Here is a 20,753-nt window from a genome sequence, read left to right as displayed (position 1 = left end):
TGATTACATTTTAAAAGAAGGTAAAAATTCCCACCACGTGACACTTCACATACAACATTACTATAGATAAGGTGTCATTGGTCTTCTCTCATTTATCAAATAACAGCATCAAAGCAAAGAAGTACGCACTGTGCCGTATTTTTGGCAACTTGTGTTAAGTCATTAATTCTCAGTGCTTTGGTTACTGCTCTGCACTAGCCGCCACCTGCGTCAAACATGGGAAGGAGTTCTGGTGAGATGGGTGAGATGGGTGAGATGGACTCAGTGTGCTCCGCCCTGTCTGTCCCATAGAATGCAACCCCACACCCTGGACAGCAGGCATCGAGCAGCTATTTGAAGATGAAAAAAGAAAAATAGTGGTAGGTAGATTGGGGAAGAAGACCAGAACCGGAAGTTCAGCTGAACTGGTCATGAGCTGACCGTTTTCTCTGGTACTCCCCAGCCTGGGCTCTCAGGCAGCCCCAAACCTGAAAGAGGGTATCAGGTGCAGACAGAGAGAGCTCCAGGGGAGTCCTCTGGTTCCAACTCCGACTTGCGAGGTGGGGAAGGGGTCTCCTAGGAGTGGCAGCAGAACTGGCAGATCCTAAACTCTGACATAGGGAACCTCCCCTCCAATCAGTGGAGCTGTGGCCCCAAGAGGTGGGGCAAACCCCTTCTGTTTTTCTTCTCTACCTTCCCTCGGCTTGGCCCCAGACATGGGCACGGTGATAGAAAGTGCGTGGCTGAAAGGAGGCAACCGAGGCCCCAGGTTTCACTGAAGGGCCAAAAAGGAAGGCCCCAGAAAGTGGGAAAGCACTTGGAGGTCACAAAAAATGACAATCCTGCAAAGCAAGCGCACAACGTTGTTTAAGAAGCTCCAAGCTTATCCCTGAGCTGTTCACGTGTGAACCTGACCTTCAACAGCACATCAAAGACTTTGAGGCCTGAACTGGTCTATAAGAACTTTGAAAACTGAGCTGACACTGGACCCACAGTCCACAGAAGGTGGGTCAGAATCTGTGGCCTGAACCTGAATGGGTGATGGAATAATTCTCAGTTTTTTTAATGAGACCAGAATGACCCTGATACAAAACCAGACCAAGACAGTACAAGAAAAGAAAACTGCAGACCAATATCCTGATGGACTAGATACAAAAATCCTTAACAAAATATTTTAAAATTCATAAATAAATGCCAATATATTGAGATATATAACCCCACTGCTATATTTTATATAGCAATATATTTTAAAATAACTAAAAGGTTGGATCAATATGAAAAAGTCAATCAATGCAATTAATCCCCCATCTGATACATGACATTTATTTAAAAAAACCCTATAGCTCATTTCAAACTTCACGGTGACAGAGAGAATGCTTTCTTTCTAAGACCAGCAACAACACAGGAAGGCCCCTCTCACCATTCCTGTTTAACACTGTGTGGAAATCCTAGCCAGGTAGATAAAAATTTTAAAATACATACAGATTAGAAAGGAAAAAATATCACTGTTCCTATCTCAGATGGCATAACTGCCCCATAGAAAATTGTGAGGAATCTACAAAAAACTTATAAAACAGTGAGTTTAATGATGTTGTATGATATAAAGTCAGTATACAAAAAAAATCTGTTTTATTTTTACATATTAATTATAAACAATAATAAACTGAAATTAAAAAAATACTATTTACAGTGAAATACTTAGGTATAAATCAAAAAATCACATGCAGGCTCTGTATGCTAGAAAGTGGAAAATGCTGGTAAAAGCAATCAGAGATGATCACACAAATGGGGGGATAAACTGTGTTTGCAGAGTGAAAGACTCAATATAGTCAAGACGTTAGTTTTCCCAAAATTGATGTATAAATTAAACTCGATTCCAATCAAAATGGCATGATTTTTTTGTGGCTATAGACAAGCTGATTCTAAAAATTATATGGCAAGGCAGATGAACCAAAACAGCCAAACCAAAGGAATTCTGAAGAAGACCCCCCCTGGAGGAGTCACAGCACCGAAAGAGCTACAATAGAGCCACAGTATTAAGACGGTGAGGCATGGGCCTCAGGATGGAGACAGGGATCAGTGGGACAAAACACGGCATCCAGAAACAGACCACACAAATATGGCCCAGTGATTCTGACAAAGGTGTGAAGGCAGTTCAACAGACAAAAGGTAGTGTTTCAAATGATGCTGGAACAACTGTAACCCACATGCAAAAAGTGAGCCTCAACTTAGACCTTCCACCTTATATACAAATGAACCAAAAGGGATCACGAATGTAAAAGTAAAAGGTTAACACTACAAAACTCTGAGAAGGAGACACAGGAGAAAAATCTTTGTGACCCAGGTTAGGCAATCAACATGACACCAAAAAAAGAACAGGTTGATACGCTGAACTTCATCCAAATTACACACACTTTCTCTGTCGAAGACTGTTAAGAGAATGAAAAGCCAAGTTGCAGTTCCTCAAAAGAATAAACACAGAGTTATCAGGTGATCCAGTAATTCTATTTGTAGGTACTTAACCTAGAAAAATTAAACTTGAGTTCACACACAAACTTGTGCTTGAGTGTTTGTAGTAGCTTATTCACGACCGCTAACAGCTGGACGGAGCTAAGTGTTCTCCAGCAGGTGAAGAGATACAGACAGGGCTACATCCCTGCAGTGCAGGGATGCTCGGCGATAAAAAGGGGCCAACTATAGAGACGCACCGCAACTTGGATGAATCTCAAAGTGTCAATCATGTTGAGTGAAAGAAGCCAGTCTCAAAAGGTTACTCACTGTATGATGCCATGTATGTGACATTCTCGAAAAGGCAAGACCACAGTGATGAGAAGCGATCAGTGGTTATCAGGGGATCGAGGTGGGTTAATGATGTGACTAGGAAGGGACAGCACAAGGGGTTTTTTGGGAGATGGGACTATTTTGCATCCCAACTACAGTGGTCATTGCATGAATTTATATGTTTTAAAACTCAATTAAGTCTGGGCACTGAAAAAAAAAAGTCAATTTTATCCTATATTAATTCAAAAACTAAGAAAATAAGAAACTGGACACTTGACACCATAATCAGCAATCATGCGGATGTTTACATGATTGTGTCTCAGGATGCATCTGAATAGGGGAGCGGTTGTCCTGGGTTCGTGAGAGAGTTCTCAGGGAGGACAGTAGTTCTTCAGAAACCAGTGATGCCAAAGTGGACTGGAGATGTGTTTTGGGCTGCGGTCAGAGTGAGGTCGCAGGTGGTGAGCCCAAGATACCTCCTTTTCCAATGTTCACTTCATCAGGGCCCCAAACACAGACTATGTGGGTGGAATGGGGCATCAGGGCACGTGCTCAGCAGTCATGCTCCTTGCTCTCCCGTAGGCTGACGCTACTGATCCCACCTGTCCACACAGACAGTATTAAAAAAGGACCAAGACTATCCAAGCAAATGTCACTTCTTTCCGAAAGCCCAGGATTTGGACTCAACTAGTTTTCCAAATAAAAACTGAACTACAAATTTAGATTTTAATTTTCTTTTTTTTTTTAACATTTTTTATTGATTTATAATCATTTTACAATGTTGTGTCAAATTCCAGTGTTCAGCACAATTTTTCAGTTATTCATGGACATATACACACTCATTGTCACATTTTCTTCTCTGTGAGTTATCATAACATTTTGTGTATATTTCCCTGTGCTATACAGTATAGTCTATTCTACAATTTTGAAATCCCAGTCTATCCCTTCCCACCCTCCACCCCCCTAGTAACCACAAGTCTGTATTCTCTGTCTGTGAGTCTATTTCTGTCCTTTATTTACGCTTTGTTTTTGTTTGTTTGTTTTTGTTTTTGTTTTTTAGATTCCACATATGAGCGATCTCATATGGTATTATTCTTTCTCTTTCTGGCTTACTTCACTTAGAATGACATTCTCCAGGAGCATCCATGTTGCTGCAAATGGCATTATGTTGTCGGTTTTTATGGCTGAGTAGTTTTACAGTAATTAATGATAGACGTGTGTTTATTGCCATTTTGAACTTATCTTTGCAGTTGAATTGGTATTATATCCTCTTTGTTCCTTTCTTCTTCCTTTTGTGGTTTGGTAATTTTCCTTTGTATTATCATGGATTTTATTTAATTTTTGTGACTCCTTTGTAAATTTTTGGCTTGTGGTTACCCTTTTTTGTAAATCTATCAACCCATTACTATAACTGTTTTTATTAAACTGATAGTAACATGATCTCAAACCCATCCTACTGTTAAAAAAAATTTTAAAAAGAAAGAAAAAAAAATTCTGTATTTCCCTGCCTCACTCTCCCACTCTCAGTGATTTGTATGTCTTCTTTTATAATTTCATGTTTACTTTATTTGTAATTCATGAGTTATCACCTTTCCAGTTGTGTGTTTCTCATTTCTGTAGCATCCTGCTACTTTTCTATTTAGAATAGCCCTTTCAATATTTCTTTTAGCATGGGTTTAGTGTTGCTAAACTCCTGCAGCTTTTTTTTGTCTGTGAAACTCTTTATTTCTCCTTCTATCCTCAAGGATAGCCTTGCTGGATAAAGGATCCTAGGCTGCATCTTTTTTTCACTCAGGGCTTTGAATATATCTTGCCACTCCCTTCTGGTCTGTAGTGTTTGTGTAGAGAAATCAGCTGAGAGCCTTATGGGGGTTCCCTTGTAACTTACTCTTTGCTTTTCTCTTGCTGCCTTTAGAATCATTTCTTTATCCTTGACGCTGGCCATCTTGATTATGATATGTCTTGGTGTGGGTCTATTTGGGTTCTTCCTGTTTGGGACCCTCTGAGCTTCCTGTACTTGGATATCTGATTCCTTCTTTAAGCTTGGGAAGTTTTCAGTCATGATTTCTTCAAAAACCTTTTCAATCCCCTTTGATCTTTCTTCTCCTTCTGGGACCCCTATTATGCGAAGGTTGGGACGCTTTATATTATCCCATAGGTCCCTTATGCTATTTTCATTATTTTTTATTTGCTTCTCTTGTAGTTCTTCTGAATGGGTGCTTTCTATTGCCCTGTCTTCTAGATCACTAATTCGTTCCTCTGCATTATCTAGTCGGCTTTGCATAGCTATTAGATCATTCCTCATCTCTGTCAATGAGTTTACCCATTCTACTTGGCTCTTCTTTATAGCTTCAATTTCATTTTTGACATATTTTATATCTCTAAACACTATCTCTTTTAATTCCTTCAGCAATTCGATCACTCCTTTTTTGAAATCTTGATCTAGTAGGCTATCGATGTCTATTTCGTTGATCTTTCTTTCAGGGGATTTCTCTTGTTCTTTTAATTGGGAAAGGTTTTTCTGCTTCTTCATCTTGCTCATACCTCTTTGGCACTGTGGTTTATGGAGTATCAGTTGTTTATTTTGGTCCTTAAGGATTTTATCTATCTGATGCCTATTTAGGAATAGAACTTAGGAAAAAAAGAAAAAAAAATAAGAGAGAGAGAGAGAATTTTAAAAGAAGGGAGAAAGAGGGTTTGAAAACAGTGTATAATGAATAATAGAAGAGTGAGTTGAAGCAGAGTATTAATCGGGTTGAAACGTCCTTTTGAAACCTTTACCAAAAAAAGGGGGGGGGGAGATGAATAGATGTATTTGAAACCTGTGTCTAATCAATAGCAGGACATCAAAACCCAAGAGAAACAGAAATGAATTAAGAAGTAAAGATTAAGAGAGTAATAGAAAATAGAACAGGTAAAAACAGATTAAAAAAAAAGGGGGGGGGAGATTGTCGGTGTTCTCCTGGAGTCTGTGTGCTTTTAATGTGAAGTCTTTCTGTCTTCGTCCTGTTTTGGAAGCTCAGCTTGCTGTTTTCAGAGGCCCTCCGTTGGCGCCCTCTTCTGTGCTGCTCCCAGCACCTGTCGGCAAGCAGATCGCGCCTCCTCCTAACACTGGGTCAGGTGCAGCTCTCCTGCTGTGGGCGGGCAGGTCACTGCCCCTCTGGATGCCGCAGTCAGATGTTGCAGACTGGCCAGGTAGGAAGGCGGGTCGTGCCCCCTCCCAGCACCTCGGTCAGGGGCTGTGTTCCTGCCTGAAAGGCAGGGGGGCCGCTCTCCCTCTACCTACTCTGCCGGTAGTTCCGCTCTCTGTGCGGCTGCGCGCTCCGCCCTGGTCGGCGCTCCGTAGGTGGGCTCGCGGAAGACCGAGGGACAGCCCTGTCCCTGCTCCGAGCCAAAACCCAGCTCCTTGTTTGTCTTTGTGGAGCAAGTTCTCTGAGGGACCAGGATGGAAGGATCCTATCTGCTCCGGGCTGCAGGCCAGTCTCAGTCTGGCCTTTGAGGCTGCTAAGCCCTTGGATGCGGATGCAGGTTTCGTCCCCGCCCCCGCCTGAGTGCTCAGCGAGGAGGATATGGCGGCTGTGCCTGAGCCCCGCCTCTCTTCCCCCGAAAACTTTCCGCGGGTTTTCAGAGATGGGGGTGTGCACCCTTCCCCCGAGAGCACATCAACCTTGCTGTTTTATGGAGGGCCCAGGTTGTTCTGCCCTGTGCACCCACAGCCACGGCGCGCAGCCCCTTGTGTTCCGGGGGCTGCCTCCGTGCAGCCACTTCCGTCCTCCGCCCGGCTTGTGCAGCCTGGCCCTGCCCGCCGCTGCCTGCCGCGTCTCAGGCTGGGTGTCGGGGGGACACTCTGTGCCCGTTTAACTTAGTTCTGTTAGTCAAGGGCTGCTCTGTACAGATCCGAGCCTCGGAGGCTCCCCCTCCGTCCTGCTGGCCTCTCAGTTGGAGAGGGGAGACCCAGCGAGCGAGCGCCAGTCCTCCTTTGCCGCTCCCTCCCCGCAGGACCCATCCCGCGCTGCTTTGCCTTTTGTTCTTTTTTTCCTTTTCTCCTACCAGATTTTTGGCGTCTTTATCTTTTGAAGAGGGCGATGTTCTGTCGGAGTTCCACAGGTGCTCTGGTTGGCTGAGTGGGTCTGCAGATGTGGGTCTTGGTGTATTTGTGGGAGAGGGTGACCTGCGAGCGCCCTTCTACTCCTCCATCTTCTCCCTCCTCTAGATTTTAATTTTCTTAGTGCTCAAATTGTTTTAAGCAAGTACAAGAATTCTAAAACTAAAAGTTGTCAACGCTTTCCCCTCTTCTTCAGAAGGCATTTTCCTGTGATGATTTTTGTTGCTTTTTGTTTTCCTTTGGGAAAGTAATCAAACCACTCTTTTCTTTTTCACTTCTCTGATTAATTTAAACCATTTGTGTTCACTGTTGAAGATTTGTAAGGTTACCATCTGCCAGTTTACTTTTTTTTTTTTAACATGCCATTAACAATAAAAATAGCCAAGAGGCAGTGGAACAGCAGAGTCAAAGCTACCTCCTATGAGGCGATGGCCCCTTTTTTTTTTATCATGAGCATATGATAAAGATATGTGTGTACCTTTAATTTGCTCTTTACCATATCAATAGATTTATTAATGACTTTATAATGGCCATTTGGTTTCAAGGAGAGAAAACATCAAACAAGACCACTACATCATCATCTCTGTGTTTTCTGACTCAGGGAACTTCTGTTTCTAGGATGTTGACAGGTCTGACAGCCAAGCTGGGCCAAGAGAAATGTAATTCGGGACCATTCAATTGTGTTAACCCACTGAGTAGACACAGACTATAAAAACGAGGAAAGCAAGGAAAAAAAAAAGGAGAACTCTTCATACTTCCATTTGTGATACCTCAATGACATTTTACTTGGGAAAATATCATTATTACTACTTACAGATGGCCCCCAAATCATATTGTAAAGTTCAATACTCTCATGAAAAACCACTCCCTTAATGAAGTTAATGACTCCCATGAGTTTTCATGGTGAACCAGATACAGACCATTGGGTTGCTAAGCAGGACGTCAGCGAATACATCCTAATCACGCTCGGGCACACAGAGGTTTTGAACGGCCCTATTAAGACACGGTGCCACGCTCCAGCACCAGCGTTCAAGAAGCATATGGTTTGATAGAAGGCCATTTGGGCATAAGCTGGAAATCATATTAGTAAAGATCTGCAAGGGTTCCACTTCCGTCTCATCTCAGTCCTGATTTAACTCCTTCAACAACAAACCTGGAGAAATAGCTCCGGCGGGGCTGGCTTGACATATGGACAGAGAGCATCCGTGTCCCTCGGGTCCCTGAGACTGGTGGCCAGAGACAGCAGGTAACAGCTGGGGGAGCCCGGGTTCTGTGATCCCCACGAGGACTGCTTTCTGCTGGACTCTTCTCAACCACAACTAATAGGAGTTGTAAAATGTTCACGGTCTCTGGGTTCACACAGGCAGCTTCAGATGAGGGGTTCTCCATCGGGGGTTTGACAAAGTCAAAGAGACATTTTGGGCTGTCACCACTGGGGCAGTACCACTGGCATCTTGTGGGCAGACCCCAGGGCTGCTGCCAGACACTCCACCAGGCACAGGTCAGTCCCACAACCAAGAACTGCCCAGCCCGGAATGGCAGCAGTGCTCCAGTTGAGAAACCCTGCTTTAGATGAAAACTGTGGTAAAAATGTGTAACTCCGTGTCTTGTGACTACATACGCATTTGCTGAGGGGTCGTGACACAATGAACTTTCAGGGTTAGGCAGTATTTTCTTTGGCTGTGTCCTCTCACTGAATATCACCTCATACGGCAGCTACTCCTGGCTGTAGGCAGTGCGGCCTCATGCATCTTCTCACTCCCCTTGCAGATGTCCTCTTATGCTTTTTGGCAGGCGAGCCCAGGCCCAGAGATCCCACCTGGGCCAGCCACCCCCAGGGCCCGTGGACTGCACTGCGGACTCAGGTTCTAGAAATCGTATTTCAGCTCGACCTCTTACTGGCTTGTGAGCTTGGGCACAGACTAGCATGGAGCTCACCCTCTTCACCTCTAAGATGCGGAATGGAGGAGCATATCCCTCCTACTCTCTGTGAGCATCTGTGTAAAGCACCCTCCTGGCACCCAGCCCACAGGGAGAAACCCACGAAAGTCAAGTGTAGCGCCCTCGGCTGTTCCTACATCCGCCCCGGTACTATCCCCATCGTCATTCCTTCCTGGATCAAAGAGGAGCTCAGCTGGAAACCCATCGAAAAAGGAAAAAGTGATTCAGTTCATTCTCAAATCTCAGTCACTTACTGTATCTGAAACCTAGGCCCCCCTCCCCCCACCCCACTCCAGGGGGATTGACATTTCAGGAAAGAACAAAGGCAAAACGAAAGGAATCTGTCTCTCCTGATGGACTTTCAAGTTCTCATGGCAAGAAGGAGAAATATTTTTAAGAGGGGAACTTGTCATTTTTTCCTTCAGTCAAGCTGCCCCTGGCTGCATCTGAATCTGATGCTTGTGCAATCTTTAAAAGATCCTGTGAAGTAAACAGGATGGCCAGAAGGTGCGCTGGGACCTACCACGTCGTTTGTCCTACGTGGAAGACACCTTGTACTTGGTTCGGCTAAGCTGGCAGCCTCCGCCTGCCTGATGGACAGCAAGCCAACGCCCTTCTCCCGTGCTCCTCTGGGGGCCCCAGAGTGGAGCTGCCTCACGCTGAGGCCAGGCCTGCCCCCTTCTTTCTCACTGCCTGGCAGCCACCTCAATGTCCCTCCCTCTATTTGCCTGCTACATACGCCCTGCCCCGGTTTGCCACCTGCCCTCCCTCCCCGGCTGCCCGCCGGGGTACGCGGAGCTGCCGTGCTGCGTGGCCTGACTGCAGGGCCCGGGCTCAACTTCCCCTCCAGAGAGAGGGATGTGCATCTCCCTCCTTGCACCTGCTCCTGAACCAGGCCGTGTGCCTGCTTCTCAGGGTCGAGCCGCGCATGCGTTGTATTGGCTTCCTGGGTTTGCCATCATAGAGGATTGCAGACTGGAGACGTGTATTCCCTCACAGTTTGAGAGACCAGAAGTCTAATGTCAGCACTGGGGAGGATCTGTCCTTGCCTCTTCTTCGCTTCCAGTTGTTGCAGGCAATTCTTGGTGTTTCTCGGCTTGTAAACCCATCACTGCAATTTCTGTAACTGTCATCACACGATGTTCTGTTCTGTGTCTCCTCGTGTGATCCCCGTCTTCACACGGCATCCTTCTCTCTGTGTCCCTGTCCAGACTTCTCCCTTCTTAGAAGGATACCAGCCAGTGGAGTAGGACTCACCCTAGTCCAGTATCATCTTACCTTAACTTGATCATGTCTGCGAAGACCCTGTTTTCAAATAAGGTCACCTTCGGAGCTTCTGGGTGGGCATGGATTTTGAAGTTTGTACTCAACCCAGGACAAACCTCAAGAAACACAGCTTCTCCTGTGGGGGCCTCTTCTTTCCAAAGCACAAGAGCATGCCTGCCTGGCTGGGTTCAGGTACCACTTTGCCCCCCTCAGGGCCATGGGAGAGGCCAGCGCAGAAGCCAGAGCCCTTGCTCACGTCCAACTCTCCTGCCGAGGCCAGCCCTCCCTGGGTGCCACCAGCCTCCACTGGCCCCCTTCACTCTCAAGTCTTTCAAATTAGACTGCGTGAAGGGAACTCAAGGATGGAGAGGCTTTAAAGGGATCCAGGGCTCCTGGCCAATAGGAGGATGGCGTGAGTGTCACCCAATGCCATAAAGCAGTGCCCTCAGGTCCCTATTCTGACCCAGTGGGCCCCCAGGCCACCCACTCGTCTGTAGGAACCTGTGAGCTGAGCCATTGGCTCCACTCACTCTTTCTCCATTATTAGGACATCAAATTTAACTTCCTACAAATGGGCACCAGCCCACAGTGAAGGGAGAGCAGGGCCTGGTGGAAGGCACTAGATTCTGGAAGAACAGGGATGCTGTGGCCCCAGCTGGGCCACCTCCCAGCCAAGCAGTCACGGCCAAGGCACCCAGCCCCTCTCCACCCATGCCATTCAGATTGACAAGCGGTACAGACTCAGCTCGCCTGGCTTTTCCAGTGATCCAGTGAAACACATCTTCCACAGACCCCAGCGGGTCCCAGGAGAGAAACAAAGCCACAGACAGGGAGGTGAGCATGCATGGGAAACCCTACTTTTGAAACTGTGCATTAAACATATTTGGTTTGAAATGACATCCCAGACCCCTATGGAGGTTGTCAAACTTCTTCCACATTGAGGAAGGCGGAGTGTGGGCAGAAGGAAATCCGAAATGAACCAGGAAGTGAGGATCTCTGAACTTCATAGGCGAAGGGAAGGTTTCTCCCCACCAAGAAGGTAAAAAAAGACGTGAGAATTACTAACATTGTTCAGAGTCTGGCTGAGACAGAGGAATGGCAAGCCACCCTGCGGAGAAAGTCACTATGGAGATAGCACTGTTTTACACGTGTGACATGTGACAGGACAAAAATAATGCTCGACAGAGCTCCTCTTACCTCAATCCCTTCTTTGTTTAAGGCGTATTCGTCAAAATTCAAAATGGCTATCTTAATGGTTCTCGGAGGGGGCAGCACCGTCAGGCCAATATTAATAGCATTGCTCCTCTTGGAATCCAGGACGATGATCTCCTGCTTTTTTCCATCTGCAGCAGTTTTCTTGTGATAAAATAAGGAGAATCCAAGATTAATGCATCATCTTTGGTCCTCTGTTAAAAGCAAGCTCACTACTTACTGAGAGATGAAAACAAATGGCCCCGATTCAGGTCAGGAAAGGCCTGGCTACCGCTCAGCACAGCGGAGAGACCAGGGATTAGGCCCGAGGAGCCGCCAAGAGCAGGTCAGCAGTGGAACTTCTCGAGTCAGACACATTACAAAAGAAAATGGATTTTCCTTCAATTGGGAAAAATGTGATATTTTGCAAGAAAAAAAAAAAAACCCTGTTTTTTTCCATAGAAGCAGTGGAAACAAAACTCAGAGCTCTCAGAGTTCCCTTCCTGTGGGCTGCGAGGTGTCGGAATGTGCCTCGGTTGGCCCCGGAGCGAGCGGTGTGTGCCTGGAGATGGAGAAAGCCGGTACACACGCCGGGGAGGCGGCGCCAGGAAGGGGAATCCAGCATCGCTGGCCAGTCACCCCCCTGGATCCCAGGGGCTCCTCTCATCAGTCCAACATCCTCCGCCCTGAATGCCTGAGCACTTCCATCTTTGCTGCCGCATGAAGGGGGTGTGAAGAGGAGTGAGGGATAAACCAGCCAAGGGGCTGAGGAGGGGGGCAGGGAGGAGAGGTGGCCAGGCATGTGCACAGAGCCCTGCTGTGCGTGCCTCCCTGCAGGCCTGGTGTCCGTAGGGGCAGCACGTGGCCAGAAGCCAGGAAGTGTGTGAGGTGCTGAGCCAACGCTCACCCCTGCCCAGAGCTGTGATGCCCCGGCCCCGGCTTTCCCCTTCAGCTCTCGGGAAGCCAACAGCAGGTGGCAGCGGGGACAGGTGGAAGGAGCCGGCTCTCCAAGCTCCCTGTGCCTGCGCGGCTTCCCTGGAGGCAGCGGGGCTTGGAGGGTGATGCTTGTGATTCAGGAAACAAACCCAGGTGACGAGGATGGGTCAGACCCATTCAGCACGGTGACGGGGTGTGCTCACCGTGTGAGGGAGCCCAGCTACCAGGAATTAATTCATCTGGTGGTGGAGGGGGTCACGGTCTGGAGGGCCTGCCACCTAAGCTGGACCCTGAAGAATGTCTAGGACCAGCCTGGGGCTGGGAGAGACGGAGGGAGGTGCCTTTGTCCGATTCCGGAGAACCTCCAGGGATGAGGCTGGAGGTTTGGGGGGCCACATCAAGGGGACCCCATGAACCAGCTGCTCAGACTCCACTGCAGGCAGACCCTAGCTGAGCAGCTGAGAGCTGCTGAATGTCAGTTTCCTGAGCCAAGGCCTCAACCTCTTCTCTGAAGAGGGAACCGGGCTGGGTCTGGGAGCAGCTACGCTGTCTGGAGAAGCTGGCCGGCTGCAACACTGGAGGCTGGGAGCTGGCAAGGAGACACAGGTTGTGGCCCTTTAAGTCCTGCTGAGCCCTTCCAAACCCAACTGCTAAAATTCTACGTTAGGCCCTTAAATATTCATCGGGGGATAAATTACAATTTCTTCACGAAGCAAATGACTGAAAGCATCCCAGATGTTAGGGGGCCTGGTGGCCAGAAGGAATAATTTCTGTGGGTGTGGCCATCGGCTTTGGACAGGGGGCTCCCAGGGACATGTGGCATAAATGCCTCCTGCCTCTGCAGGGGAACACTGTCTCCTGTATATGTCATCAGATAAGCTTATCAGGAGCCCTGAAATGTAGCTTAAGTCTAATTTAAGACATTATTTTGTGTATGGAATGCTAAGAAGGAATGTGGGAAGGTTTGACAAAATGCTGAACACAGGCAGTGAAGAGGGATGTTATGACTTGCGATGCCCACACTGGGGACCGGGGTGTGCCCTCCTCCGGGCACTGCAGGGCACCTGCCCAACATCCATGCCTTCTTCCCTGCTCACCAACAGGACCTTGATTTTTTTCAGACTGGTGACATGTCCATTAATCAGTCACCTCCCTGGCAGTTCTTTGCAGCTAAGTCTGGCAGTTCTGGTTTTGGTTTTCCTGATTAAAAAGGGACAGACCCAGTGGGCCATGCCTTTTGCCTTTCCTCCTTCTTCCTGCCTACATGGTGGATGTGAGACCCAGAGATGCAGCAGGAAGACAGCTCGTGAGCAGAAGGAATGAAGCCACAGATGGGCGGCAGCATGGGAGACAGAGGCAGCCTGGGACCTGGCACTGGAGAGGCAGCTACCCACAGTCAGGCTCCCGTGCTGGAGGCATTTATGGGAAGGCAGGGACTCGCTGGAATCATTAGCCCTGAGCAGCCCATCTACACATACTAGGAGTCCGCAGAGATGCCTGGGCAGGCCCAGCTCAACGGAGCCTTTGTGCAAATGAGAAAAAGATGCCCAAGTCCAGGGAGACACAGCCCCGTGGCAGACAGCTTAAGAGAGAGAAGCATTGCTCAGATTTCAGCCTTGCCCCCTCAGCCAGCATCCATGTGCAGCAAGCAACCTGCACAGACCTATGTGGTGGCTCTGAGCCCGACATGTCCTTGTCCCCATTCTCAACAGAACTCAGTTCACTCCCGTGGACACACCCACACAGCCCCCTAAAAGTTGGTAAGCAGCAAGCCACTGGGCATCGTAGGTTACGGGGATGCTTTCAGAGCACTTCCCGCTTCACACAGGGAGGAACAAGAAGTAAACTCGTATCTGAAACTGAACAGTTAAATCTCCGGATTTTATCCAAGGGCTATTTTAAATGTTCTTGTTGATAATCAAGACAGGCGCCACTGGATGCTGCTGACCTCTCAAGTGTCTGGGGTGGGGCGTTCTGCCTGAGATGAGGGGGTCATATGGGGTTGTCCCCCTCTATCCTCCCCTCCCACAACAACCCAGAGCAGCGTCTGCAAGAACAAGCCAAAATTCTCTGTGCCCCGGAGCACATCTAGGGATTAGCAATCATCAGCTCTGATCCATTTCCATCATCTTTTGGTGTCAAAGCCCCAGATCGGCAAGAGTGACTTTTATTTCCTTTACCTGGTCCTGTGTCTGAGTCACTGTCATCCATCCTCTTCCACAAAGCCTCTCCTGCCCCCTCCTTCATTCCCACCACCTCCACCCTGAGCCTGATCCTGGGTGGCAGGCTCCCAGAGCAGCCCGCCACTGGCCCCCTGCTTCCAGCTTCTTCTCACCCTCAACCCTTCCACCCCACTCTTGCTAAGAGTCACTCTCAGACACTCAACTCCTTATCGGACTTCTGTGATCAGAAAGTCAGTGACTGTCCATTGTTTGAAGTAAGAAAAATAGGAAATTGGTTAATGAGGGAAAGGGGAGATAAAGCAGAGAAGACAGAATGTTCCTTGTAAAGGAGGTTAGGAAATGCTGGATGACTCTCCAAAGGCATCTGGAGAGGACCGGGCAAGATGTGACGGGGCAAAGGTGGAACAGGGCTTGGGAGGGTGACAGGAGACAATGCTTCTAGGCAGGAGATCAGAAAGTATTTCGCATTTGATAGAAGATCAACCACATCTCCCCAGACGACACCCAAACAAAGAAACACAATCCTGAATCCTCCTAATCTATCAATACTGGGCCTACTTGAAGGAAATGGCAACATTCTGAGAGCAATAAAAGACGATGTGATCAAATGAGAAATATCATGTTGCTGGATAGGAAGCCTCAACGTTGTAAGGATGCTCAGCACCTCTCATTATACACACACACATACACACACGTGCATCTTTTAAAATATATATAAAATGTATATATAAAAGCATATATTTAAAATGATTCTAATCAAATTACAACAAGATTTTTTGGAATTACAAAATATTCTAAAGTTATTATGAAAGAATATATGTGTAAAAAAAATCCCTAAGTAAAGTTATATGTGGTATCTACCCAGTCAGATATAAAACTTATTATAAAACAGATAAAATTAAAATGAGCAGCACTGGCACTGGAAGAGTTAAGAATGACAGAACAGAATAGAAAGACAGTGTAGAAAAAGCTCTCGTACAATGGCCCAGGGCCTTCCAACAAACACAGCAAGATCAGTGAGTCACAATCCGTTACGAAAGCCCAATTTCTAATATAGAACCAAGGAAAGTAACTTTAAGTAAAAAAAAAAACAACCCAATATGGTAGGTTAACATCATGACAAACTGGATTGACTGACATCTTCCTTCTTAAAAAAAAAAGCCAGCAGAAAGCAAGAACCCAGGCTGCTGTGGGGTTGGCCAAGGGTCACCATGGTGAGAGCACGTCACACCCCATGAGACCCCCTTTGCTGACTGGAGTCAAGGCATTATCAGCGACAGTCCATAACAGCAAAGCCTAAGCAGAGGCAGAAGAGGCTTGAGAAGCAAGCTCAGTCTTCTGACTGGCTCTGAGCGGTAGGGTGTCTTCCCATATTTATTTATTTGTTGCCTCTGTTTGATACAGATCTCATTCCCTTAAATGGATATTTCCTCGGTGCCTACGAGGTGCCTACTCCCTGAGTGGGGACATTTTTCATGGGGACCAACGAAAACATGCATACTTGGGTGCTACCAATGGTCAGTCCTGGGGTAACAGGAAATACGAGTTTCTCCCTCAATTCTTTTATAAAAGTCAGCCATCCACATCTCTGCCCTCGAGTCCCAAGATCTGTCAGGGACGAGAGGATGTTGCTGGACACGGCTGTGGGCTCGGGCTCCAGGCACAGGATGCCAGACTAGGCTGGAAGTGAACATCTGGTGAGATAGTTGCCCCAGCAAAAGGGTAGAAGTGAGGAAGAATGGGGGAAACCAGAGTGGGGATGTCTTTGAACGTGCAACTTTCCCAAGTATGTCCAAGAGTTTAAAAGAGGAACTTGCTTCTTTAAAGGGGAACGGGTATTCTGGGACGAGGCCAGGCTCTAGTTTGCTTCCAGAAAGCCTAGTTAAGCTGAACTTTTGGGCAGAACCAGGCAGCAACACCTAGCACTTCCTTCAGAGCAACAGCCATCAGGGAGCTCCAACGTGCCAACAGCTGCCCTTCCAGAAATACTGCCTCTGGAGAAATGCTCCAGGCTTGGATAGAATGCAGGACTTTTGTTTGTTTTGTTTTGCACTTAGCCAAGAAGACTGCAGGGACTGGGGAGAGGGTGTAACAGCCAAGATGGTGCGAGATAGAGGTTATCCTCTGGGGAGAGAGATGCTGTCGAGGCAAGCAGAGACCTCATAGAGAGAACGGCCAGGACGGAGGTCACGAAGGCAATTCAGCTGCTTTCTCCCAAGTTGTCCAAGAGGGCTGAGGGTCCAGCTTCCAGAAAGCAGAAGTGAGCCCCTCCAGGAGGAGACTTCAAACAGGCAGCGCCCAGGGCCACAAGAGTTATGGAATTTCTGAGAAGCACAGAGGAGGCAGTCGGCTGAAGGAGTGATTGCTAACTGCCAAGGCTTACGGGCGAGCGCTGTGACTTGCAGCCTGCATTCACCTGCTGACCAGCTCCATGGGTTGGGGTCGGCCCTCTAGAACCAGTCAGCTCCAAGAGGTAGGAGCCTGCAAACTTAGCCCCTCCAAGGGGCAGAAAGTCACACACATCAGGGATGTTTTCTAGACATTAGGCCCAGACATTTAGGCCCACTCAGGGGGACCAGGGGACACCACCAGTCCAGATGCGGAGACGGAAGCCTGCCTGCCTTGCAGGGAGCAGACGTGCAAGTCAGGTGTTCGGGTAGAACAGATCACTGCCGCCAAGAACAAGTATTTCAGAACCTGCAAACACAGAGACAAACTTGATTCTGAATGGTTATCGGGGTTGGGTGACCCCCAACGTGGGCCACGTGAGAGTGACCACAACCAGATGCAGTTCAACATCTTGAGGAAAAAGACCGTAATTCCTCCTCATTATCGTCCAGTTTTGGAAAAGAGAAGGGTGAGTGTTCAGGCAGCAGTTAGGAGAAGGTGGAAAGGAAAATTTTAATGCTAAATAGTAGCCATTAAGCTTAGAGGTTAATATAGAATCTCACATTGGAGTCTCAGGAAAGTCACATGAGACAAAGGGTAAGAAAAGCAATAGAATAAAAAATGACACGCTTGTTAACACAGCACACAAGCACGTTTCCCCCTGTTGCACTGGGTCCACTCAACACCCCCAGGAGGTCAGGCACATGGGATCAGGCCTGGTTTCTTTCTTTCCTCCCCTCCACCCTCTAAAGGCAAAAACAGGTTCAGAGAGGTTGACCAACTTGCTCAAGGTCACACAGCTAGAGGTAGAGTCCAGACTAAATGAAATTCAAAATTGCAGTTGCAAAGCATATATAGGTCATTGAGGGGAAAGAGAGAGTCTTTTTTAAAAATGGCAAGATTTTAAAATCCCCAAGGGAAGAGCACAATGAAGTGTTCCGAGCATGAACTTGGAAGTAGCCAGAACAAGACGCAATCCCGGGATCGCATGAACAGACCCAGGAGCCCTGAAGGGGAACGGATAACATCCAGAGCAGCAAGTCACCCGGGGCGGGGGGGTGTCAGCTGGGGGCCTGATGCATTCACAGCCTAGTGACCTTGGCAAGGCACTGAACGTCTCTGCCTCGTGTCCTCTCTGCGACCTACCCTGAGTGCGGGGTTTGTTGTGAGGATGAGATGAGACTATGGATGACACTCAGTGAGAATGATGCCTGGCCCGCAGCAAGGACAGGCATGTGTCTACTGGGACTATGAGGCTAGTGTCACTGGTACTGACACAGGTAAAGTACTTAGGTTAATACCTGGAAAATCATGCTTTCTAAGAATTAGCTCTCAGCTGCTTTTACTCCCAAGTCATCCTTTTAAAAAATATATGGTCTACCAACGTGTATTTTTCATAACTAAGGCATCTACCACATTTATAGACCAAATGAGCCTACATAAATAGGAATGGCAGGTCAGAGCAGTGTCCCCACCCTAAATAGTGGCAGCCCCTGGGACAGTGCAGGGACTTGAGACTCAGCCTGCAGAGCTGCCTCCCTGGGACACGACAACTTGCTGGGGCTTCCCGGATGAATGAAAATAGCCCACGGATGCTCCTAAGAGTCTGTGCAGACCCCCAGGCACCTGGAAACCCTGCACGGGGAGCAGATCTAGAAAAGGGGCGTGCCTGGAGTGGTACTGCAGACCGCCTTGCAAAGGAGAAGGTAGCCAACGTCCTGGTTTCTGTTTTTAAGGAGGAGAATACTGTGGTGATTTTCACATGCCAAATTTCCCTCTGAGGCTAACAGCCTGGACTCCAGGTCTAATGGAAAGGGGAGGTCTGGAGAAAGAACAGAAGATTCTCCTTCTTTGCCAGGAGACGTAGCTGCCTCCATGGCTGAGTGGGCAAACGTTAAGTCACCACCTCTAACTGGGAGAAACTCAACATCATTTATCTGAAGACCAAACCTGTTTGATCAATCTACCGACACTTTCTGAAGGAAAACCAGAAAATGTGGTTTATTTAGACCAGTGCTTTTCAATTTTGGGTGCACAAGAGAATCCCAAGGGGCACTTTTATTTTTTATTATTTTTTTCATGTCTCAGGATTCATTCTCTAAATTTCTTATCTTTTCCCTACCATTTTTTTTGTTCATTTTTTAAATGGAGGTACTGAGGATTGAACCCAGGACCTTATGCATGCTAAGCATGTGCTCTACCACTGAGCTATATACCCTCCTGTCCCCATGGAGTCACTTCTAAACAACAGCGATGCCTGGGTCCCGTCCTCAGGGATCCTGATCTCCTTGGTCTGGAGGGAGAACAGGGTCACAGAAGTTTGAAAGATGTCTGTGTAACCAGAGTCACTGATTTAGACTTTAAAACAGTCTAAAGGTTTGAGATGAGGAGGAAGTTGCTCTTCTCAGAAGAGGAATGCAATGTAAAAACAGGGAACAGAAGGCAGGGGTAAGTGAACACTTCTTAGGATACAGAAACATTCCAAGATGTAGCAAGGTCTGTCATTTTTATGAATAATGTGGGATAAAGTCCCCACAGCTACAGATGATGCAGGAAGTCTGCGCTGATGTTAAAATGAGCCTGACATGCCCATCTAATGCCAAGGTCATCCCAGCACCAGGAGCTGAGCTGTCGGTTACTGAGAGCCTGTCCTTGGACACTCAGGGGTTAATGCACTTTGATAAAGAGGATCAAGGTCCAGAGAAGGGCCACGTGGAAGCCCTGACTCCCACGTCAGGGGAAGAGGAGGAAATGAACAGCTGGGAGGGGGGCACCAGCAAAGACCGTGGAGGCTCGCCGTCCAGGCAGGTGGACGGGGCTCGCCTTGCAAAGTTTTCTGAAATGCCGCCCTGAAGGATCACCCCTTTGAATTTTTAAAGAGCAATTTTACTAGAAATAAAGGAGGCAATTTTTAAAAAGTGGATATTCAGCACATAGAACTTGTTATCCCAGAGGGTGCTGGCACCGAAAATAGAAACTGGGCTGAGGACATGATTTATGAAGAGAACTCAGAGTCTTGGAGAATACCGCTAAGTTTGAGAGCATTTCCATGAAAGGCGACTGACCTCTCAAAATGCTTCTCAGCATCCCTGCCACCGACCCCGGGGCTGGCTCGGCGAGGCACGAGTTCTAGAAATGGTAAATCATTCCTCCTCACTCCCTGCTAACTGCCAAGAGGGTGACGCCACAGGATATTTTCAAAGCTGTCTGCTGAGAAAGTGACAATGACAGTGATGCCACGATACAGAGGCCATAAAGATGTGACCAGTATGGAATTTTCCTAAGTCCTGGAACAAGCCAGACAGTGATACACGTGGGAAAGCATTAAGGCCAAAGGCAAAACAACAACAACAACAACAACAAAGCCAACTAAATAAAGGCTGGAAGACCTTCAGTTAGGAATAAAGTTTCTGCAGAACTTGCCAGAATAGGCTTGTTTACTGACAAGTTTAGGGAAAAAATGTTAATTTCCCCTATTCACCCTTTAGGCCTTTCCTAGCAGAGGACAGCTGTAACACAGGTACATTTCCAGTGTTAATGTGGTTTACCCAGTGCCCTGACCAGGAGCCTTTTGAGAGGGGACGGGAGCGCTCTTACTAATTAGATGCTGGGACCCCAGAAATACACCAGGACTATCCTGGGTACACGAGGATGCGTGATCACCCCAGTCAAGTCCCAAAGTTGGGTTTGGAATTCCCAGGTAGAATAAATAACATGTTCCCTTATGACATGAACACAAACACAGGGTAGGAAGATTTTATTCTCTTCTCAGGAGAATAAAATGGAGTCAGGGGGTTGGCAGGGTGGAGGGGTCACCGTGGACAGTGGTGGTGGGAGCAATGTCCTCCTCACTGGTGCCTCACTTTTCACTTTAAATCAATGGTTCACAACTTGCGTTGAGTCTCTGGGGAGCTCTTCAAGACAACCCAGGCTGGGGCTTACTCCAGATCAGATAAATCATCATCTCTGGATTTTCTTAAAAA

The 20,753-nt window shown here is 47.6% G+C and overlaps 1 protein-coding gene across 13 annotated transcripts in view; it reads right to left on the bottom strand.

The window, feature by feature from the left end:
- The window catches only part of FHOD3 (formin homology 2 domain containing 3), a 411,926-nt gene that overhangs the window by 36,785 nt on the left and 354,388 nt on the right, over window positions 1-20,753 (bottom strand). For all 13 annotated transcript variants that reach the window (XM_032467256.1, XM_032467268.1, XM_032467258.1 and 10 more), the window contains one exon: window positions 11,270-11,428. In XM_032467256.1, coding sequence (XP_032323147.1) covers window positions 11,270-11,428 — 159 coding nt within the window. The remainder of the gene's footprint in view (window positions 1-11,269; window positions 11,429-20,753) is intronic.

This window comes from Camelus ferus, chromosome 24 (assembly GCF_009834535.1).
Source record: "Camelus ferus isolate YT-003-E chromosome 24, BCGSAC_Cfer_1.0, whole genome shotgun sequence".
Lineage (NCBI taxonomy): Eukaryota > Metazoa > Chordata > Mammalia > Artiodactyla > Camelidae > Camelus > Camelus ferus.
This window is presented reverse-complemented; position numbering and strand designations above follow the sequence as displayed.